The sequence below is a fragment of the Lissotriton vulgaris genome, chromosome 5 (assembly GCF_964263255.1).
Source record: "Lissotriton vulgaris chromosome 5, aLisVul1.2, whole genome shotgun sequence".
Taxonomy (NCBI): Eukaryota; Metazoa; Chordata; class Amphibia; order Caudata; family Salamandridae; genus Lissotriton; species Lissotriton vulgaris.
In genome coordinates this window covers 876,985,725-877,004,863 of record NC_141693.1, presented here as the reverse complement: position 1 = coordinate 877,004,863, position 19,139 = coordinate 876,985,725, and the positions used below count along the sequence as shown (strand labels likewise).

General features: G+C 44.6%; 1 protein-coding gene across 1 annotated transcript in view; it reads left to right on the top strand.

Annotated features, from left to right (window-relative positions):
* TFAM (transcription factor A, mitochondrial) overlaps nucleotides 1-18,406 on the top strand; it is a 270,156-nt gene extending 251,750 nt beyond the window's left edge. The window contains exon 7 of the mRNA XM_086922455.1: nucleotides 17,611-18,406. Coding sequence (XP_086778581.1) covers nucleotides 17,611-17,874 — 264 coding nt within the window. The 3' untranslated portion in view covers nucleotides 17,875-18,406. The remainder of the gene's footprint in view (nucleotides 1-17,610) is intronic.
* The last annotated feature ends 733 nt before the right edge of the window (nucleotides 18,407-19,139 follow it).

Genomic DNA, 19,139 nt, shown 5'->3' with positions numbered 1-19,139 from the left:
AATAAAGCTTACTTTGATTTGATTTGACTCCCACCCTTCTTCGTGAGTCCAAGATTGAGATCTGGCATTTCTGGATCAGTTATCAGTTATTTTTTTTTTTTAAATTCAAAAGATTTTTTATTAGGAGCTGTAAAGAGAATCATCAGTACATGAATAGTCGGATCAGTACGAATAGTTACAGTCACATGAATAGGGATACAGAAAATTGTCACCAATAATGCAATTGAGTACATAAAACATAAAACTTAAAACAATGAGTCCATCACGTTACATAAAATACCCTTAAAATGTCCACATACATTCCGAAATAACTGGTGTCATGTAGAGCCTGACCTTGAAGGAGATAGGCACCGCCCCACTATCGCAGAGGCTACATAAGCTGTACATTTTCGTAACCCAAACCTGTAGTACATGCGGGAGCTGGATACATCACTCTGTGGTTAGGAATGTGCAAAAACATAGATTGGCTAACAATCAGAATGGAACATTGTGTGATGACACGCTCTAGGCCTTGTAGACGAGATTCAAGGAGGTTTGTATGTATCAAAATGAGTGTCCAGCGAGGACCAGATTTTCCTCGATGGGGGTCTCCACGGGGTGGAGGTCAAGGAGATATTGTCAGCACCTCTCAAGTACGATACCCAGTTCAACCAGTGAGGGAAGGAGGCTTTGTTCGTGCTTTTCCAGTTGTTAAGAATGATTTTAACCCCAGCCGTCAGCAGCAGGTCCAGTAGGGCTCTATCGTTTTCATTGAGAGTGACGGCTTTGGCAAAACCTAGAACAAGCGACGAGAATTCTCTTGGTAGAGTAATATGGAGGACTTCCTTCACGAAACCAAAGATCTTGTCCCAATACGAGATAACACAGGGGCATTTGAAGACTAGGTGCTCCAGATCTCCGCCCACCCCTGAGCAGTTCCAACACGTGTCATCGACCTTGATTTTATGAAGAAACAACCTCCTGGGAGTCCAGAATGCTTTATGTAGAAGCCAGAACTTGGTTTGAGATAGTGTAGGGCATATTTTGTGGCGGGTGGTGGATTCCCACGTTCTGGCCCAAATCGTGTCCGAGTTCGGTTCGGAGGAAAATGAGTCCCAGTATTGTTGGATGGGTGCATTTAGGGAGGACGCTTGCGGACGCATTAATTTATACAAGCTAGAGACTTGGTGTCCTTGTTTGTTAAGGGAGGGGAATAAGTCTAGGAGTGAAGGAGTGGCATCTTTCAGATTAGTCTTAGCTATAGCTACTTTAATGTGTAGGAAGTTATAAAATTCAATATTATTGAGGTGGAACTTAACCTGAATTTCTTTAAAGGTTAGGGGTAGCGCGTTTCCGACGAGTTGGTGGGGGAATATGATGCCCTTGTCTATCCAGGATTGGTAATTGAGAGGTTTCCCTTTGTATGTGATGGTTGTGTTGTGCCATAACGACTCCCACTGTGAATTTCGGAATTGCTGTGGTAAGTATTTACTGACTTTTAAGAGAGCCATTCTCGTGTTTTTGAAGATTAGACCTGGACCTAGGGTGGGGCTGGGTTTGACAGTAAGTAGGGCGCTTGGGCTGAGCCCCTTCAGAATCGCTTTTTCTACAGACAGCCAAACTGGGCTATAATCCGGTTGGGAGGTTATCCAGTAAGACCCCTGTTTTGCTAAAAATGCTATTTGGTATGTTTTAAAGTCCGCCAGATTAACTCCTCCCAGTTTCTTATCCAATCGAAGTTTTTTTAAGCTAATTCTCGCTTTTTTGCCCTGCCATAGAAAAGCCGAGATGTGTTTATCTACTTTAGCATGGAATTCTTTGGAGAGGACGAGTGGGAGCATCGTGACAAGGTAGTTAACCAAGGGTGATATCATCATTTTTATAGTTTCGATACGGCCCCACCAAGTGATGAAACGGGGTGACCAGCCGTCCAGCAGATTTTTGATTTTGGTCAGGAGTTTGTTTTCGTTATGTTTAAGGGTACTCAATAACTCATCCGTGAATTCGATTCCCAGATATTTAATCACTCCTGTTTGCCAAAGCAGGCCGGAGTCGCCCAACACCTCTTTCAAAGTGTGGACATTTAGGGGTTTTACTTCGGACTTATCCCTATTTAATTTGTATCCGGAGAGGGAAGAGTATCTGTCTATCGAGGTCATTAGGGCAGCAATGGAGGTAGTAGGGTTTTCTGTCGCAATCAAGATATCGTCCGCATATGCAGCTAACTTGACTCGCGTGTCCCCAAAGGAGATACCCGCGATGTCTCTATTAGATTTGATGTCTGTAATGAGGGGCTCAAGGGCCAAGAGAAAGAGTGCTGGTGAGAGAGGGCAGCCCTGTCTTGTACCCTGGTAGAGACGGAACGGTTCCGAGAGGGTGCCGTTTATAGCAATCCTGGCCGAAGGCGCCGAATAGAGGGCCATCACCATCCTGGTATAGGTATCGCCCAGGTTGAAGGCGTACATACACTGGCGCAGAAAGGACCATGAAACCTTATCAAATGCCTTTTCCGCGTCCAAGGTTATTGCTACCATTGGCGCTGAGTGGGATTTTGCCTTTTCTAGGATGTGGCATAGTAGTCTAGTGTTGTCGTTGGACGTCCTGTTCTTTAGGAAGCCAACCTGCGAGGGGCTAATTACTTTGTGGAGAATGGAGTTTAGTCTGCTCGCCAATATTTTAGCATAAATCTTGCAGTCCAGATTTATCAATGATATGGGACGGTAATTTTTAGTGAGTAGTGGGTCCTTCCCCTCTTTTGGCAGTACTATTATTGTGGCTTCGCTCATTGAAGGAGAAACACCGCCATTGATTGCAGTGGAGTTAAAGAGTTTTAGGAGTGTGGGGCTAATTTGGTCCCCAAAGGCCTTAAAAAAGGGTGCGGTGAAGCCGTCTGGGCCGGGGGCTTTATTGTTCTTCAGTGAGTTAATTGCTGTTCTGATTTCCGAACCAGAGATTGGGGAGGCCAGATGGGATTTGTCAGATTCCGAAATTTTCGGGAGGTTGAGTGAAGAGAGGTAATTTGCGCAGGCAGTTTCATCAAGTACCTTGTCATTTTTGTAAAGGTCTTCATAGAATTTTTTAAAAGTGTTAAGGATGATAGATTGTTTGGTGTGTGTGACGTTGCCTGAGTCTTTAATGGACGATATGGTAGTCAGTTTCTGTTTGTGTTTGAGATAGGAGGCCAACAGTTTCCCTGCTTTGTTGCCCTCACACAGTTTCAGGGCCTTGAATCGGTTAACCCATACCCCCGCCCGTTTGCTGGTGATGGTGTTATATTCATATTTTTTCTTGGTCAAAGTATCAAAGACGGTAGAGTCAAGCGGGTTGGCTTTGTGTTGGGTTTCGAGTGAGGTAATCTGCTGCTCTAGATCTACTAGCTCTTTATTAAGTGTCTTATTTACTCTTGCCCTAATTGTGATGATGGTCCCGCGGATTGTGGCCTTCAGAGCATCCCACAGGGTGGTAGGTGTAGTGTCGGGGGTGTCATTTAAAGAGAGATAATCCTCTATGGCCTCCGATATTAATAGTTTGTTTGCGGGATCTGTAAGTGTCTCGTCGTTGAATCGCCATCTCCTAGGTGGTAAGATCGATCTGGAGCCAGCCAGTTTGGTTCTGATACATGCGTGGTCAGAGACTAGTTTGGGGGCTATCTCAGTCTCCTCTATAAGGTGAGTGAAGGGGCTTGAAACTAAAATGAAGTCGATACGTGAATAGGAGTTGTGAGGTGCAGAATAAAACGTGTAATCTCTACCGTCTGGATTTTGTAGGCGCCACGAGTCTTTCAGGTGATATCTGTCACATATGCGAAGGAGGGCGTCATGTGAGCGGGAATGGTGGAAGGCACATTTGGATTGCCTATCGAGGATCGGGTCTAGGGGGAGATTAAAGTCACCTCCCACTATCAACAGATCATCCGTAGGGATAGGGTCTAGGGACTGTGAGACCGATTCCCAGAAATCTGGGTCGTCTGCGTTTGGGCCGTATATATTTAGAACATGAATAGGGTCATCTTCCCTGAGAAGATTAGTAATGGACAGCCGGCCTACTTCGTCGTGTGAGTGTGAGATTAGAGTAAGGTTTGCTTTTTTCGCTAGGATGGTGATAACCCCTCCTTTTTTGTGGGAAGCTGGTGAGGACAGGATGTGTGATGCCCAATGAATATTAAGGAAACGTAGGTCTTCCTCGGACAATTTGGATTCTTGTAGCAAAATGATGTCACCCTTTGACTTGGTGATATAATCAAGAATTTTCCTCCTTTTTACTGGGTGGTTTAGGCCCTTAACATTGAGAGAGACTATTGTGAGGTCGTCGGCCAACGAGTTTGTCTTAGCCATTGGGGATGAGGAACGTCGTTGAGGTAGTGCGCTGTGGCCTAAGGCAGGCAGTGGATAAAACCCCTGGCTGCTCAACATGTGGGACAATATGTGGACTCATAGTGAACTGTAAAAAAATACAAATGACATTTGTGACATAGGTAACCTTAAGGGCAAAACAGCATAGAACGTACAGAAAGGACGTAAGGGCACTTGGGACCCTTTCAGCTCCATTTTTTCCCCTTCCTATCCCCCCCCCTCCCCTACCCCCCACCCCCACCCTCTGTCCCTCCCCCCCTCCCCCCCAAAACGTACGTCGGGAGTGCGACGGCAGACCCGTGCAAGGCGGAGTTAAGGGATACATAGAAGATAACTAGAAGCTTCCTGTCATAAGGTAAAACACTGTTGGGATAAAGCTTGAAAATGTACATCAGACAACTACTCTTGAGCATGGGCGGAGTGAATAACTTTATAAATCCATTAATCTATACTCTAGAAATACAAACAATGTAACTGTCCTGTGATGGTGAGCACATAGAAACATTTTCTGATCTATAAGGAACAATATTGTTACATCAACGGAGCCTATAATATGACGGAGTAACGTACGTGAGGAGAACACGTAATAACAATAATGCATGGGGCACAAGGCCTACTCACATTACAGATGAGGATACCTGTTTAGACATGTGGAGACCTGTAGCCGCAAGTTGATGGCTAGCATCATTAAAGCATGACGAATCCATTTACTCTATAGTCTAGAATCCAAAACAAAACATTGAAATAGACCTGTGTTGGTGAGCACATAGGAGCGTTTTCTGAGCAATAAAGAGCAATATTCTTACATCAAAGTAACCTCCTTCTATCTGGGTACAAGCCAACTTGCAAAAAACGTAGCCTATAAAGCGATGATGCAACAAACGTGACTAGAACCCATAATAATAATAATGATGCATGGGGCACAAGGCCTACTCACATTACAGATGAGGATACCTGTGGAGACATGTGAAGACCTGAAACCGCGAGATAATGATTAGCACCAATAAAGCACGACACTACATATGACATCAAGTTTTCCTCTTGTTCGAGAGGCCTAACGCTAGGTCCATTTCTTGTTCCTGCCGATCTTCCAGAAGAGCTGCAAGGGCTTTGGGGTCTGTGAAGTATCTCGGATGGCCGTTGACGATGATCCTGAATTTCGCTGGTCCAGCAAAAGAAAAAGGAATGCTTTTGGATCTTAGCCTGTCTCTGAGCTCCAGGAACCCTTTGCGGATTGATACTGTGTCTCTAGAGTAGTCTTGTGTGAAGATGATTTTATGGCCTTCCCATGTGATGGCATGGCTTCTTCTCGCGAATTGGAGGATCATCTCTACGTGTTGAAATCTAAGTGGTTTGCAGATCAGCGGTCTAGGGCCATTGGAGTTCTTTGCAGTGAAGGTGGGGATCCTGTGTGCCCTATCCAGTTCAAAGCCGTGTGGGAAGGACAATTTGGTTATCATGGGAATCCATGATTCGAGGAAAGCCACGCAGGAATCCGCATCTTTTTCGGAATTCTCCGGCACACCAAAGATCTTGATGTTGCCTCTTCTATTCCTGTCCTCCATTTCTGCATTGTGGCGCTTCATCTCTTCCGTGATCTTTTCTAGATTTTTGATTTTGACGACTGATTGTCTCGATGTGTCCTCCAAGTCGCTTATTCGTTGCTCAGCTGCGCCCAAGCCAATATTAATCACATTTATATCCGCTCTGATTGCAGTGAGCTCCAGTTGCATCGAGTCGGTGTTGGATTTGGTAGATTTGGAAAGTTCATGTAGATCTGCCATCTTTTTTAGGATCATTTCTATATTGGCTGCCATGTCGGTCTTACTTTTGATGGGTGAGTCCAACAGACTTCCAGGTTTTACTTTTTTTGGGTTGTTCCTGTCCTCTATATTTGCCATTGTTGCCTGGCTTGAGATCGCCCTCGTTGGAAGCCTGCTCGAGCTTAATCGCTGTAGAAGGCACTGCTTATTGACGAGGCCGGGCTCCTACGTGCTGAGAGATGGCAGTGGAATCACCGACGCTGATCCCTGATCACATTAGTGAGGAGCCAGCCAGACCATATATACTGGAGGGAGACGCTGCTGGCTGTCGTAACTGGCACCCACACCAAAGGAGGTCGTATGACCCTGGGTAATGGCTGCTCTTGTATAACGTGGAAGTAGAACTCCACCTAGGATGTTAGCGCTGCCTGTGGCTATGTGGTCGGACAGGAACCCCACGTGGTTTTAAAGATGTGGGCTCAGGCACCGGCCCCCAACGAGAGAAGTGGCGAAGCAGGTAGGGTTGCACATACCTTCATTTGGCAGTAGATTAGGTGAACAGATGGCTGAAGTAGGTCACAGATTGGCTGTGGAGGGCTTTTGACGCACAACGAGGGTCTGTAAGCGTCTGTAAGCTCGCTCTTTATGAGGATCAGCGCCACCGACAATTAGCACCACAGCACACATGGGCTTAAACATATAGGCACAGGTACAGGCATAGGAGCTCACCGCAGGTCGGTGTGTCTTCTCTCGTGAAGCTCGCTGGTGGCGCCGCCGCCATTTTAGGGTCAGGCGCGTGGGGCGAAAAGACTCGATCACCGCCGATCACTCGCTCACCCCCTTCCAACATACAACTGCTGGCTGGGGTCTAACCTGGGCTGTGTGGCCTGTAATGCCGGCGGGAGGTCGTAGAATACAGCGAGAGCCCCTCCGGTACACTCGAAGGTCAGGCGCCGTAGTTGTGACAGGGCGCCGCCATTTTGGGCAGAGTCCGGGCGAGGGACGCGTGGTTGACCAAACGGCCTGCAAAGTCACTGAAAAGTGAGCATGGCCCGAAATCAGGGCATTGAGGTGTGCTGTTAGGGTCCAGTTACCGGATCCTGGGTTTTGGCTTGGATATCGCCGCTGGAAGCGATGTAAGCACCGAGCTCGCTCTCCCTTCTCCGCAGAGCACTCGGTTCAGGCGGCCATTCCTCCTGCCGTCCAAGCCACGCCCCCCCGATCAGTTATCAGTTATGTGGTTCCTTCTCCCCACCCCTGATCTGTTGCTCTGGGCTCCTCTGTGTGATCCTCCCTCTGGGGAACACTCCTCCAACACAAGCTCCAGCTCTCCTAAATTAACTACCAGCCCCTCCCAGAGCAGAGTCCCCGTCTGGCATTTCTAAGGAGTCCTCTCCCCTCCCAACCCGCCCACTTCTCTAATTCTCTCTTCCAGGCTGGGATTCGGGGTCCCACAGGGGACTTCCATTGACGCGTAATCTCACGCTTAGCTAAAACCAAGGCCAGGTCTTGGTGCCTGCTAGTGATCCATGTCTTAGAGATATGTGGAATAAATCCCAGGAGACAATGTGCCGGGCTCATGAGACTGGTCTTTCTATTATCTCCCTAATGGTAGCAGAAACTATAGTCCAATAGTTCCATAATTCTGGACATGCCCAGAGCATATGGAGGAATTCCGCTCCCACCTCTCCACATCTCGGGCACTTCGCATCATCTCTCTGGAAGAATTTAATTCGTCCCGCAGAGAGGTATGCCCTTTGCAATATCAAAAAGTTTATAAGCTGAATCGGGCATTTTTCAAAGTACTAGGGATCTCCATCAATGTATTCACCCACGGTTTGCCTTCCAGGGGGATATTCGAATCCTCTGCCCATCTATCCCTTAACATCGTCAGTGGTTGTAAGGGGTCCCTGCTCAGGGCCCCTTAAAGGCATTTAACTGCTTTAATCCTACCCCTCGCTGAGCCCACATAGCCTCACGTTGCGTGGTGTGGAGGCTCAGTCGTTCCTGTTCCCCAGTGCGCACTAAGCGCTGCCACAATCCCCGCATGTAATAAGAAATGCCTGTGGGGCAAATCATATCCCTCTCTGAAGTCTTCGAAAGGTATGAGCTCCCCGTCTCTATACATGTCCCATAGTCGTGTCGCCCCTGCTGACTCCCAGTCACCGAGGACCTCCCATCAAGCACCACAAGGAGCCCCCTCAGTACTCTAACGGGTAGGTCAGATGAGTAGGGAACCCGGGTATGCGTCATTCGGAGGCAGCGTCTCCAACAGCGCTGTGCCACCCGCACTGACTCTTGAGTCCTCCACTGAGGCTCTGTCTATTCTCAGCAGTAATTACCATAGTGCATGCAGGTCTGGCGTAAGCAGGTCCACCTCTTGTACCTGAGACTTCTGGTCTCCCACCCATCTCTCCAACCACTGTAATTGGGCAGCAATAAAATATTGCTCAAAGTCAGGGACCCATCAAACAGTTCCCACTCTTGCAGGGAAATTTGTGCAGTTTGCTTCCTAGGAATCTGTGCGGCCCTCTTTCGGTATAGTGCTTTTGTGAGTTCCTATTGTATTTTCACCCTCTTCAGAGGAGATCAATCAATGCCGCTTTCTGTCCCATGCCAACCCACCATTAATTGAAGTTGTGAAGTCTGATAATATGCTTCCAGGTCTGGGACCCTGAGTCATCCCTGTTCGTATGTGCTTTGCAGTTTTTTCCATTGTTACTGTACTCCTCTTCTTCCCTTAAACTAAGCTGATCAGTGCCGATTTGAGCTTATGAGTCTGGAACATCCTGCATTGAAAACTGCATAAGCATCTGGGGAGCACCAGCATCTTTACTAAGGCTATCCTGCCTGCCATGGATCGAGGCAGCAATATCTATTAGTTCAATCTATCTTGTATGTCCAACAAAGGTTTTTGGAATTCAAGGCTATCCAACGACTGTGGTCATCGGAAACCTCAATCCCCAGGTATCGAAATGAGGGTAGTTACCAGGGTATTCCTACCAGCAGAATCAGTTCTGTAGTCAGCCCGCTTAGGCCCCCAATAGGAAATATTGTGAACTTTAACTGTCGACTCTGAGGCCTGACTGCTGTAGGAAAGTATCCTTTACAAAGAAAATCAATCTAATTTAGGCAAAATATCCTAATCAAGATTGGCTCTGGTTGTGTCTTAATTGACAGTATTGAGAAATGTATTCACAACTAATGAAAACACAACAATACATGAAAAGGTGAGTGAGCTGGACTTGACGGGGTAATGATAAATCCGCTGATTTCCTTATCACAGGCAAGTGACTTCAAAGTGACTTTTAGGTAGAAAAATGTAAATTAGCAGAAGTCACAATCGGAAATACATCTTATACTCCACATATATAATGAATTACAGTTTAGAGTTAAGATGTAAGTGTCGACCATGGGCAGTAGGATTTGCATTTATGTGGTCCTTACCCGTTTTGAGGAGGATTGTAATAGTCGTCTCTCTTGGATTTTGGCACTTCCCCTACATCCAGTGCCTCCTGATAGACCTGGAACAGTTCGTCCACTAGCGTACTTGCAAATTTTTATACCATTCTGCAGGCAATCCACTGGACCTGGTGTCTTTGCCCTGTTCAGTTCTTTTACCCCCTGTTTGTTTCCAGCACTGTTATGGGCCCCACTAAATCAAGTTGTTGTTCACGCGTGAGAGAGTGGCCAGTGTTCGCACCTGCAGTACTGCGTATGTGCTCCGATCTTGTAGGTGGCGGGACTTGTGTAATGTCTCTTATAGTATGCTTCTAGTATGATAAGATACTACCCTGAATCTTGAGCACCACTACTTGAAGTGCACTGGGGACTGGTCTGAAAGTACTTGGCCTCTGTAAGTAATATTCAGTATATATTCGACATGCGGGCGATCTAGCAAGACCTAGTCAATTTGTAGTGTAGTTCCTATAGTACCCTTCATGCAGGACCTGTGCTATTTACGGATAACATATACTCTGGGTCTGGTGGTAGACTGACTCTGTTCAGCCGGCCTAATATGTTAGCCTATGTTTTGCATTAGCTAGCTCGCAGTGCCACTAGAATCTCCTATTATCGGAGAGATTTGTTTTTGTCAACCTTAGAACACAATAAACCCTGATTCCTCTTACTCGTGGAAACAATATACTACTTTTCACCCAGTCACTCGTGCTTACTTGTTTTGCTCTCAGAGAGATACACGGAAGAAAGTCGGGCGTGTTTACAATAAGACTTTATTGTACCGTTGTTCTTCTCATGTAAAACAAATGTGCTGCTACAGCTGTGACACAGTAGCAGAGATATATAGTGAATAAAAAGGAATAGTATTGTTCTGCCATTTTGCAATAGTAATAAACACATACATGAAAGTAAAATGCCTTTATAAAATAAAGTGCGTACTTCTAAGATGCCTGTCTAGATTTACCTAAATGTACCTAACATGTGAGTAGGTGCAAAAAGAGCCTAAGAGTCTAAGAGCCAAGAATCCTGCTAGGATTTAGTCGAACCCCATTAGCTGAATAGTGAGAGTGTGGGACTTCGTACTGGACTTGAGTTGGACACCCCAAAAGGGATAGTCAGACCACTGTCTGCTGGAGCGATTACATGTCGGAGCCGCAGCGTCTCTGGTCAGTGCGTCGGCCTTGAGGTCTCGGTTCTCTCCTGACTACTGATAGCAAGAGGTGCGTATTTATAAAGTCTATGTGCCTGTGTTACCCGTTGCTCAGTATGAGGATGACGTTCGGGGATTAAACCTTGTGCGTCGATGGGAGAGATGAAGTATATCTCCTGGAGAGTGTACTCATAAATTATTCATATGTGCTAAGGACATCTTCGCAATATTGATTGAGAAAAACCCACCCTGTGCATGGAACAAGGTGAAAGGTTTAGTCCACAAAAGGCTGCAGTCCTTATAAGGTGTTATGTCCCTATAAGGCGTTATGTCCTTATTTGTAGTCATGTCCTTATAAGCCTCGTTCATATGAAATGACGGGGAGATGATGTATAGAAAGTGAACGATGTTCTCTGGACCTATATCCGGGCACCGATATGAAATATAACACATTCTGGTGTTGGTGCTTGTACCCTGTGAATACTGTAAGAATTCTTACTGTTGTGATGTTGTTCCCACCAGATATCAATCATGTTCAGGTCCCTCAGGCCTTTTCCAGTGTTTTTTATGCCCTGCCTGTAGTTCTGGTTAGGGAGAAGCCTGCCTGCTCCACCGTCCAACTCACATTTAAAGTCCCCTGGCCATATCGATTTAGCACTGAGATAGGGCAGTGCCAAACGTGCCAGCTCCCTGTAGAAGGATTTATCATCTGTTGTGGGGGCATATAGTCCTACAATAGTCAGAGGGTCTCCATTCGAGTGTCTATGAAACTGGACATATCGCCCTCCAGTGTCTGTGCCTCCCCAACTCAGAAAGCCTTGATCGATGTTATCTCTCTACCCCACATGCATTGCATTCAATCAGTAGTATGGTAGGGAATGATACTGGTCTCTTATCTCATACAATACTTGCGTTCACTGTCCCAGTGCATGCAGGGTGCTCCCACCAGTTACGTTTCTTTTGTCTTCCCCTGAAGTGGGCATGGGTAGATATCCCACTCCATTCCCACCCAGCCCACTACTTCTCTCCATCCACCCTTCATTGCAGCAGTTCACTTCAGGTCATCGGACTTGCCCTTCCCTGCTTAGTTCTCCTCTATGTGCCCTCTGTCTTTCATTGCCACAGTACCTCTGTCCCGGTCCATGGGCAGACAGTGACTCTAACCAGCCCCATGCTTGGTGCAGCTCCAAGATGAAGTTTGATTTAGCGCCATGCAGCACTTTGAGCCTCGCAGGATAGAACCTCATGCATTTCAGATTCATGTCTCTGCACTTCTTCACTGCCTCGAAGGATCAGCACTGTTTTTGTACCTGGAGTGTAGAATTGGGGAACAATCTCACTTGTGCATCTCTGATGCGCAGTTCCAGCAGAACATCTCTATCCCTGTAGTTGAGAAGTTGGAATATAATGGTCTGGGGAGAGGATTTCCGAAGTGGGGGCGGGGGGGAGGGGGAGGGGGGGGGTAGTACCGGTAAGTAGGGGAGGGAGGGATGCTGTCTGCATGCTCTATTAAGAAATATTTGGAGAGTCCACCTGGTTCCTGCAGGAGCACCCCTCAGCGTCCTCCGCCCACACCTCCAGGGCTGCCATCTGTCTAAGTAGACTATCCACATCCCTATGCCTGACACATCCTCATGTCTGGATGATTGACTCACCAAGGCATCCTCCTATCAGCAAGCAAGCCAACACTGTTACCTAAGCGTCATGACTCCCAATCGACTAGGTCTGCATGTGAATCAGAAGTCCATCTGAACACCTATTTGTTACCTGGGTGCAGTTCTAGAGATACTGCACACAAAAAGTGTGCCCTTCGGAGTAGAGACAAATATCTGTCCTTCAGAAATGTTGCATTCTGAAGAAACATCCCATCCAACAGTGAGACATTGTACATCTAGTCCAGCATGCACGTTTCTTCGTGTTCCCTCTCCACCATTGCCTAGAAGATCAATGGGATCCGACCTCCAGAAGATGAGTATACATTGTTTCTGACCATTCATGTGAAACAATTGCTCACATGGTGATGCCGCTTAGAGAATCTTCTCAAAGGGATGAATTTCCACCACGATCTTACGGCCCAAACCATAGTGACTGATGCCTCCTTAACAGGTTGGGGTGCTCATATGGACCATCTACAGATTCAAGGCCTGTGGTCTCTCATGGAACAGTCTTACCACATCACCCTTCTGGAACTGAGGGCAGTACATCTAGATCTGAAATATTTCCTCCCATCATTCAGAGCAGACTTTCCTTGTTCAGACGGATAATACAACCATGCATTATTTGAACAAGCAGGGAGGGATGAGATCCAGACCTCTATTCCTATAAGTTCATCTGGAAGTGGCTCCTCTTCCGGGATCTCAAAATTATAGGAGTCACTCATCTGAGAATCCAGAATGCAGAGGCAGACACGCTCAGCAGTTATTCAAGAAAATCGCAAGTAGATTCCAAACAACACTGTTGTTCACAACTTTACATTCCAACCTTCCCTCTCTGAATTTGGCTACATGGCTCCTGACCACCTAAACCTCCCTCAGGAATGCCTAGATGTGCTAAGAGAAGCCAAGAGACCATTGATTAGGACTTCCTATTCCTTCAAATGGATGAGGTTCTGCATCTGGTGTCCTCTGAACAATGTCAATCGGCTTACTTGTCTAGAAGAGACTGTTATATCTTCTCCACCCGCGCTAAAGCTAAAGTGAATTTCTCTTCAATTAGAGTACATTTCTTAGCTGTCACAGTTTATCGAAAATGGTCTTCACAAACGTCCTCTTTCACAATACATGTTAAAGATTTTCTGGAAGACATTTATAAGATATATCGTCTCCTCCAGAGACCTACTCCTCTTTGTGAGGTAAATATGGTCTTTTCTTGCCTGATGGGCTCTCTTCAAACTCATTCATAAGGCTGATCTCCAACACCTCTCTTAGAAGGCTTAATTCTTGGTAGCTATTATTTCAGCTCGCAAATGTGGCAAAATACTGGCTCTCTGTTCACATGAACCGTAGACAGTATTCCATAGCAACTGGGTAGTGATGAGGACCCGTCCTAAATTCCTCCCTGAGGTAGTCCCAGATTTCTATGTCAATCTGACTATTACTTTACCTACATTCTTTCAAAAACCCTCTTCTCCTGCATAGCTAGATCTCCACACTGTCGATGTTGGGAGCGTTTAAGTTTTATCTAGATAGGACAAAGTCTTCAAAGTATATCTTTGCCAACTGTAGTTCTGTACAGACAGGATAAGCCACTCCCAAACAATCCTTTTGTAGATGGATTGTCTCCTCCATAATATGGATTGTCTCCTCCATAATCCTTTGTTATCAAATAGCAATAAAACCCCATCCGGTAAACCTAGGGCCCACTCCAACAGGTGTAAGTCAGCTACTGCTGCTTTGCTTAGAAACATCCCAATTGCTGAGATATGCAAGGCTGCAACCTGGAGATCAGTTCACACCTTTACAAAACACCATTTTCTTGATTCGGATACTAAGGCTGATGCCTATGAGGGGCAAGGATCTCTAAACCATGTTTGCCTAATTTTGCTTTTCTCCTTTTTTATCTGTTCCTTAGAGGAATCTTTGAGGGATAATCTTGCAAATCTATTCAGTGCTTTTGATCAATGTAGATCCCCTGAGATAAGGAATGGTTTCTTATCTCTAATCCTAGTTCTTTCTCAGGGGAATCTCTATTGAAATCATAAGCAACCCGCCTCCTCCCCGATGGAAGGTGCTGACCAAGATAGGAAGAGATAATTCATGTATACCACTATACTACTGATTTGCTTGTCAAAAATAACTGAGTAAACTGCCACCTGCAGGGCATGATGGAACACAAAGTCAGAAGGCCCTTAACTGTGCAGTGTTCTATTTGCTTCAATGTTGCAGCCTATACAGCCGACTTTTGCTATGTATTATTCCTTAGTTTACTTTAAAAAGAAGTAAAACGCATTTGTGAAGGATATTAATGAAAATCACGTTTTATTTTTGTTTAAGTGATTTTTAAGGGTATGACCCTTTTTTCCTCCCAAATTTTAAAGTATTTTCATAAACATTAGCAGTATAGCCTGTTTTTAAAGATGCAAAAATTAAACAGGTCAAAATGCCTGTAACATTTGTTTCCTGACCTTCCCAAAGTAAGGCGAAGTAGATGGGGCTTTCAAAGAACAGCTGGATCTCTGCACTTGGGCGGCACTATTCAGTGCTTATAATTTCAATAGAGATTGCTCAGAGAGAACTAAGATCACAGGTAAGAAACCATTCCTTCAGAACTTCAGAGTTATGGTCTTATGGGACGTGCACTCTCTGAGCAACACTTTTGCCCACCTACAAAGTTTCTGCTCTCCCCCGATCTAGCAGTGTCTTAGTTTTAAAGTTTTGTCCTTTTGTTAAAGGGTTTCCTACAATAAAAGGTCCTGAATTCATTCAAACCAGACTGGCCCATAATTCTACTCCACCCACCTACACACAACGCTCTGACCCCACTGGTCACCCTCCTCCGGATAACCACTACGTTATTTAGTGGTGGTGCTACTTTCGATACCGTCATAGCCGCAGTATGGTTTTGACACCGAAAAAGAACACCTGATTGCTTTTGACTTCTAGATGTGAGACAAAAATCTAAGTTGTGCTATAATGCCATTGGTTGAAGAGCCTCTCTGTGTGTGGTGGATGAAATATTTTAAGACCTTCTCCTGGGGATGGACTTATGACTTGCACTTCTCACAAACCATTAGCTTGGTAAAAAATGACAGGGGCAAAGCAAGTCTGTGTTTCGTGAGATTGCTTTCATGTCTTCAGGAATATAATTTTTCATGCTCCTGGGGGTGAATATTCAAGAGCATATTTTCTTCATGGGTTTTTAATATCGGAAAATAGACTTAAGCGGACCAATACGATGCGGTTTGAAAGGCTCCGACTGTCGGTCGTAGCCTTTTGAATCGCATTGCAATGTGCCGGTTGGATTCCTTTCCGACCACCTCATTGTGATGAAAGCTGTGGGAAAGGAATCCGACCGGTCATTCTGGCTGGCTTCTGACGGGCTCACAGAGCCTATTCACCGACCGGAAACCGTCAAGTAATCTCAAGGGCGGCCCTTTCCGCCCTTGAGATTACGATTACTGTTTTCGACATGGTTTCCATGCCAGTCTGTCTGACATGGAAACCATGTCGAAAAGCGTCTTTGGAGGCCCCCAGCAGGGTCCCCTTTGGTGCACGGCCTTCGGTTGGAGGCCAAAGGGGTCCTTATGGTGCCCCCCTGGTGATCCTTGCACCTTGAGGTGTCTGCCATAGGGTGCAGGGATGAACCGGACTCTCCATCTTACTATGGGAGCATGCATTACAGCCGGTTTACGGCCGGAATGCATGCTCCCATAGTAAAATGTAGGAATGCGACCAAACAGTGTTCGTCGCATTCTAATGAAGCGGTCAGGAACGGTCCCATGACCGATGCGGTGTCAGGTGGAAGTGATTCCGCCCGATATCGTCATGAGACCCTTAATATTTCTGAAGATGGTAATAAATGTGTTTTTAGTATTATTGGTGTTTTGAAGAATTTTGCTATTCCAGTTTATGAAGAGAATTGGAGAAAAGTGGAGGTTGAGCATTGGGATTTAAAGACGGTTAGAAAAATGTGTTTTGAATGTTCTGCCAGAAACAAGAAAATTGTCTTAAGAGTTGAATCCTTGGAGCAGAGATATGTTAACCGTGAAAGGCAAACTATGAGACAGGATAGGATTGTTACTCTTATTGGATTTAAAGATGGGTAGGCTGGCACATAAAGGACATTTTCTACCCTCGTGACCCCCCCAAATACACTTTATTATTTGGGGTTAGGTTTAGAAAACTGTGTGCCATTTAATCTGGCTCATTCATGAGTTTCTTGTCAATGTGCTCACAGAAATTTGTTAGTGAGAAAATCCTCATTAAATCCAGTTCAATGTCCAAACGCTCCATGGGGAAAGAATGTATATCCTGCTATTTTTTTCATGATGGAACTAACTTTCTTCTTGCTTATCATTTTACGTGGATTTCTTAGCAATTCACTATCTCACCAAGGACAAGCCCGTAATTAACTTTCTGAAGCATTGTTTTGCTTTTAAAAGTTAAAAATCCCTTGTTTCTGATAATTGCCTTCAGTTTTTGTCGAATGGCATCACTTTTAGTAGGGGTGAAGCCCCATACAGTACCTCTCTATAGTATTCCTGTACATGGGATAGTTGAGGGAGTGAAAAGGATTTGTTTTAAAGTATACAAATAATGGTTCCAGTCTAGTGCAGTTTCTCCCAGTTTTTCGTCTGCTACACTCTTTGTTGTACCTCACATGTTACTGAGAAGAGCCCAACCTGTTATTTTTACCATCTGTTCCCCGCAAATTAAAGGTATTTTTTCCTGATGCAGTTAGAGGTCAGATTTGAGTAAATTAACTTCTGACATGGATTTACAGTAGACACGTTTCTCCTTGATCCAGACTAGAAAAGCTCACCATCTTCCATGAATCTGCTAAAAAAAAAAAACAAGTGCATAAAAACAAAAGAAAGCATTGTTACCACAATTTTGTTTCTTTAACTGATGGTCATGTTTGCTCAAAGAATATATCTAAGTAAATGTAGTCTGCTGAGTAATTTATTAGGCATCTCTTGTGCCAGATAAAGTCTAGTTGACTACAACTATGCACTAGGTATTGATACATTAATAGTTGGGCATTTTTCAAGCTTGTGAATAAATGACAGAGTACTGCCACCACAAAGGTTGATTTTTCTTTAATTTTGTTTGAGAAATGATTATCACCTTGATAAATGTTTATGACCTTTATTTTTAGCTCTGATGCTCTTTGTTTGGATTTGTATGTTATGCAGTAGTTTCCTTTACAAATACAAATACCTACATGTAATATGGATTTTATTTTGCAGCCATATCTTCAGCTAGCAGAAGATGACAAGATTCGTTATGAGAACGAAATGAAATCTTGGGAAGAACAGATGATTGAGGTTGGACGGGAAGATCTAATCCGATTTAAAAATAGGAAAATGTTGAAAAAGCCGAGGTCGGCAAGAAAACAAAAGACAACTGAAAAAGGTGCAACTAAAACGCCAAACAAAAGCGAGACTCACAGCTCTAGCGCATCCTCTGCTAAAACGGAAAAAAACTTACAAACTATCAAATCTGAAGAATAAATCCTTCCGAGGGTGCAGTTTTCCTCCTGGCTCCTGCAATACCTTTTTGTTGACTATGAACCTAAGAAATCCTTTGTCAAAAAAGTCATCGAATAATGGCATGTGTGGCACGTGTTCGAAAAATGCTGTATGCAAAGAAGCGACAAATGCAGCGGGCCACACCAAATTAATATTGCATATGTTGATCTAATATTCGTACAAAGAGCCCTTACTTTGTGCAGCACGCCTGCAGCTTGTGAAGAGCAAACCATTCCAACATTGTTTGCGTTTGAATACCTATTTATGGGTATCTCCACATGAATGTTCCGTTCTAAAAATGTCAATTTATCTGGTTGGAGATTTTGAACTAAAATGAAGATTAAATTTCCTCCTGGCATTAGCAATACATGTTTTGCTCTTCAACTATCGTGCAACGTCACTTAATCATCGATATTACTTTAGAGCTACTGTTTTGTAAAATTAGAATTTAATGTACAAATAGTTGTATTTTGTAAAAATGCCAGCGTCAAATTAAAACAATTTTTAGACTTGATTTTTAGACACTGATTTACCAAATATCTATATCTATACTTACTAATATAATAAAGAGAGAGCCCAAACCTTTGAGGCGGGTAATCTCAGGAACCACAGCACCAATCACAACACCCAATAAAGCGTTGGAAAGGGCAGTTGAAGCAGAAGAACATATGCTATGCAGACGCCCACCATATACATTTAAAAGGTAAAAGAACCGTGCCAGCAAAGTAGTCCCTTGTGGGCGTGTCTGCGTTGTGCTGGGGGCGTGACAAACGCTGGGGGCGTGTGGTACGTTCCGCCCTTCATGCAATGTCTCATATGGTGTGCTGTGGGCGTGGGATTACGGGAAAAAAAAGCGAGCGTTGTGCCCAATATTTCATTGTTTTTTCTTCCCACGTTCTGTACATTCCAGCTCCGATGTGCTTGCCCCGCACTCCCAGTGACGTGCACCTGCTTTACTGTATGGAGCCAACAACGACACTACTGGGTTTGGGCCCCCAACAGCACAGCTTGCCACAAGCTAGTAATTATCAAAAGAAAATGCCCGTGCTGTTCTATGATTGATCACCTTATTTCTAACTAAACATTAGAAATTGAAACAAATGTTTAGTTCGATCAAACAGATTCGATTTTATTTAAGTTTCTTTTTGTTTCATTCATTTATTCATTTTTTTGTTTGGAAAATTAAATTGAACCAAATTTATCTTTTAAGACCTTATGTACACAACACAACACATGAAAACACATAT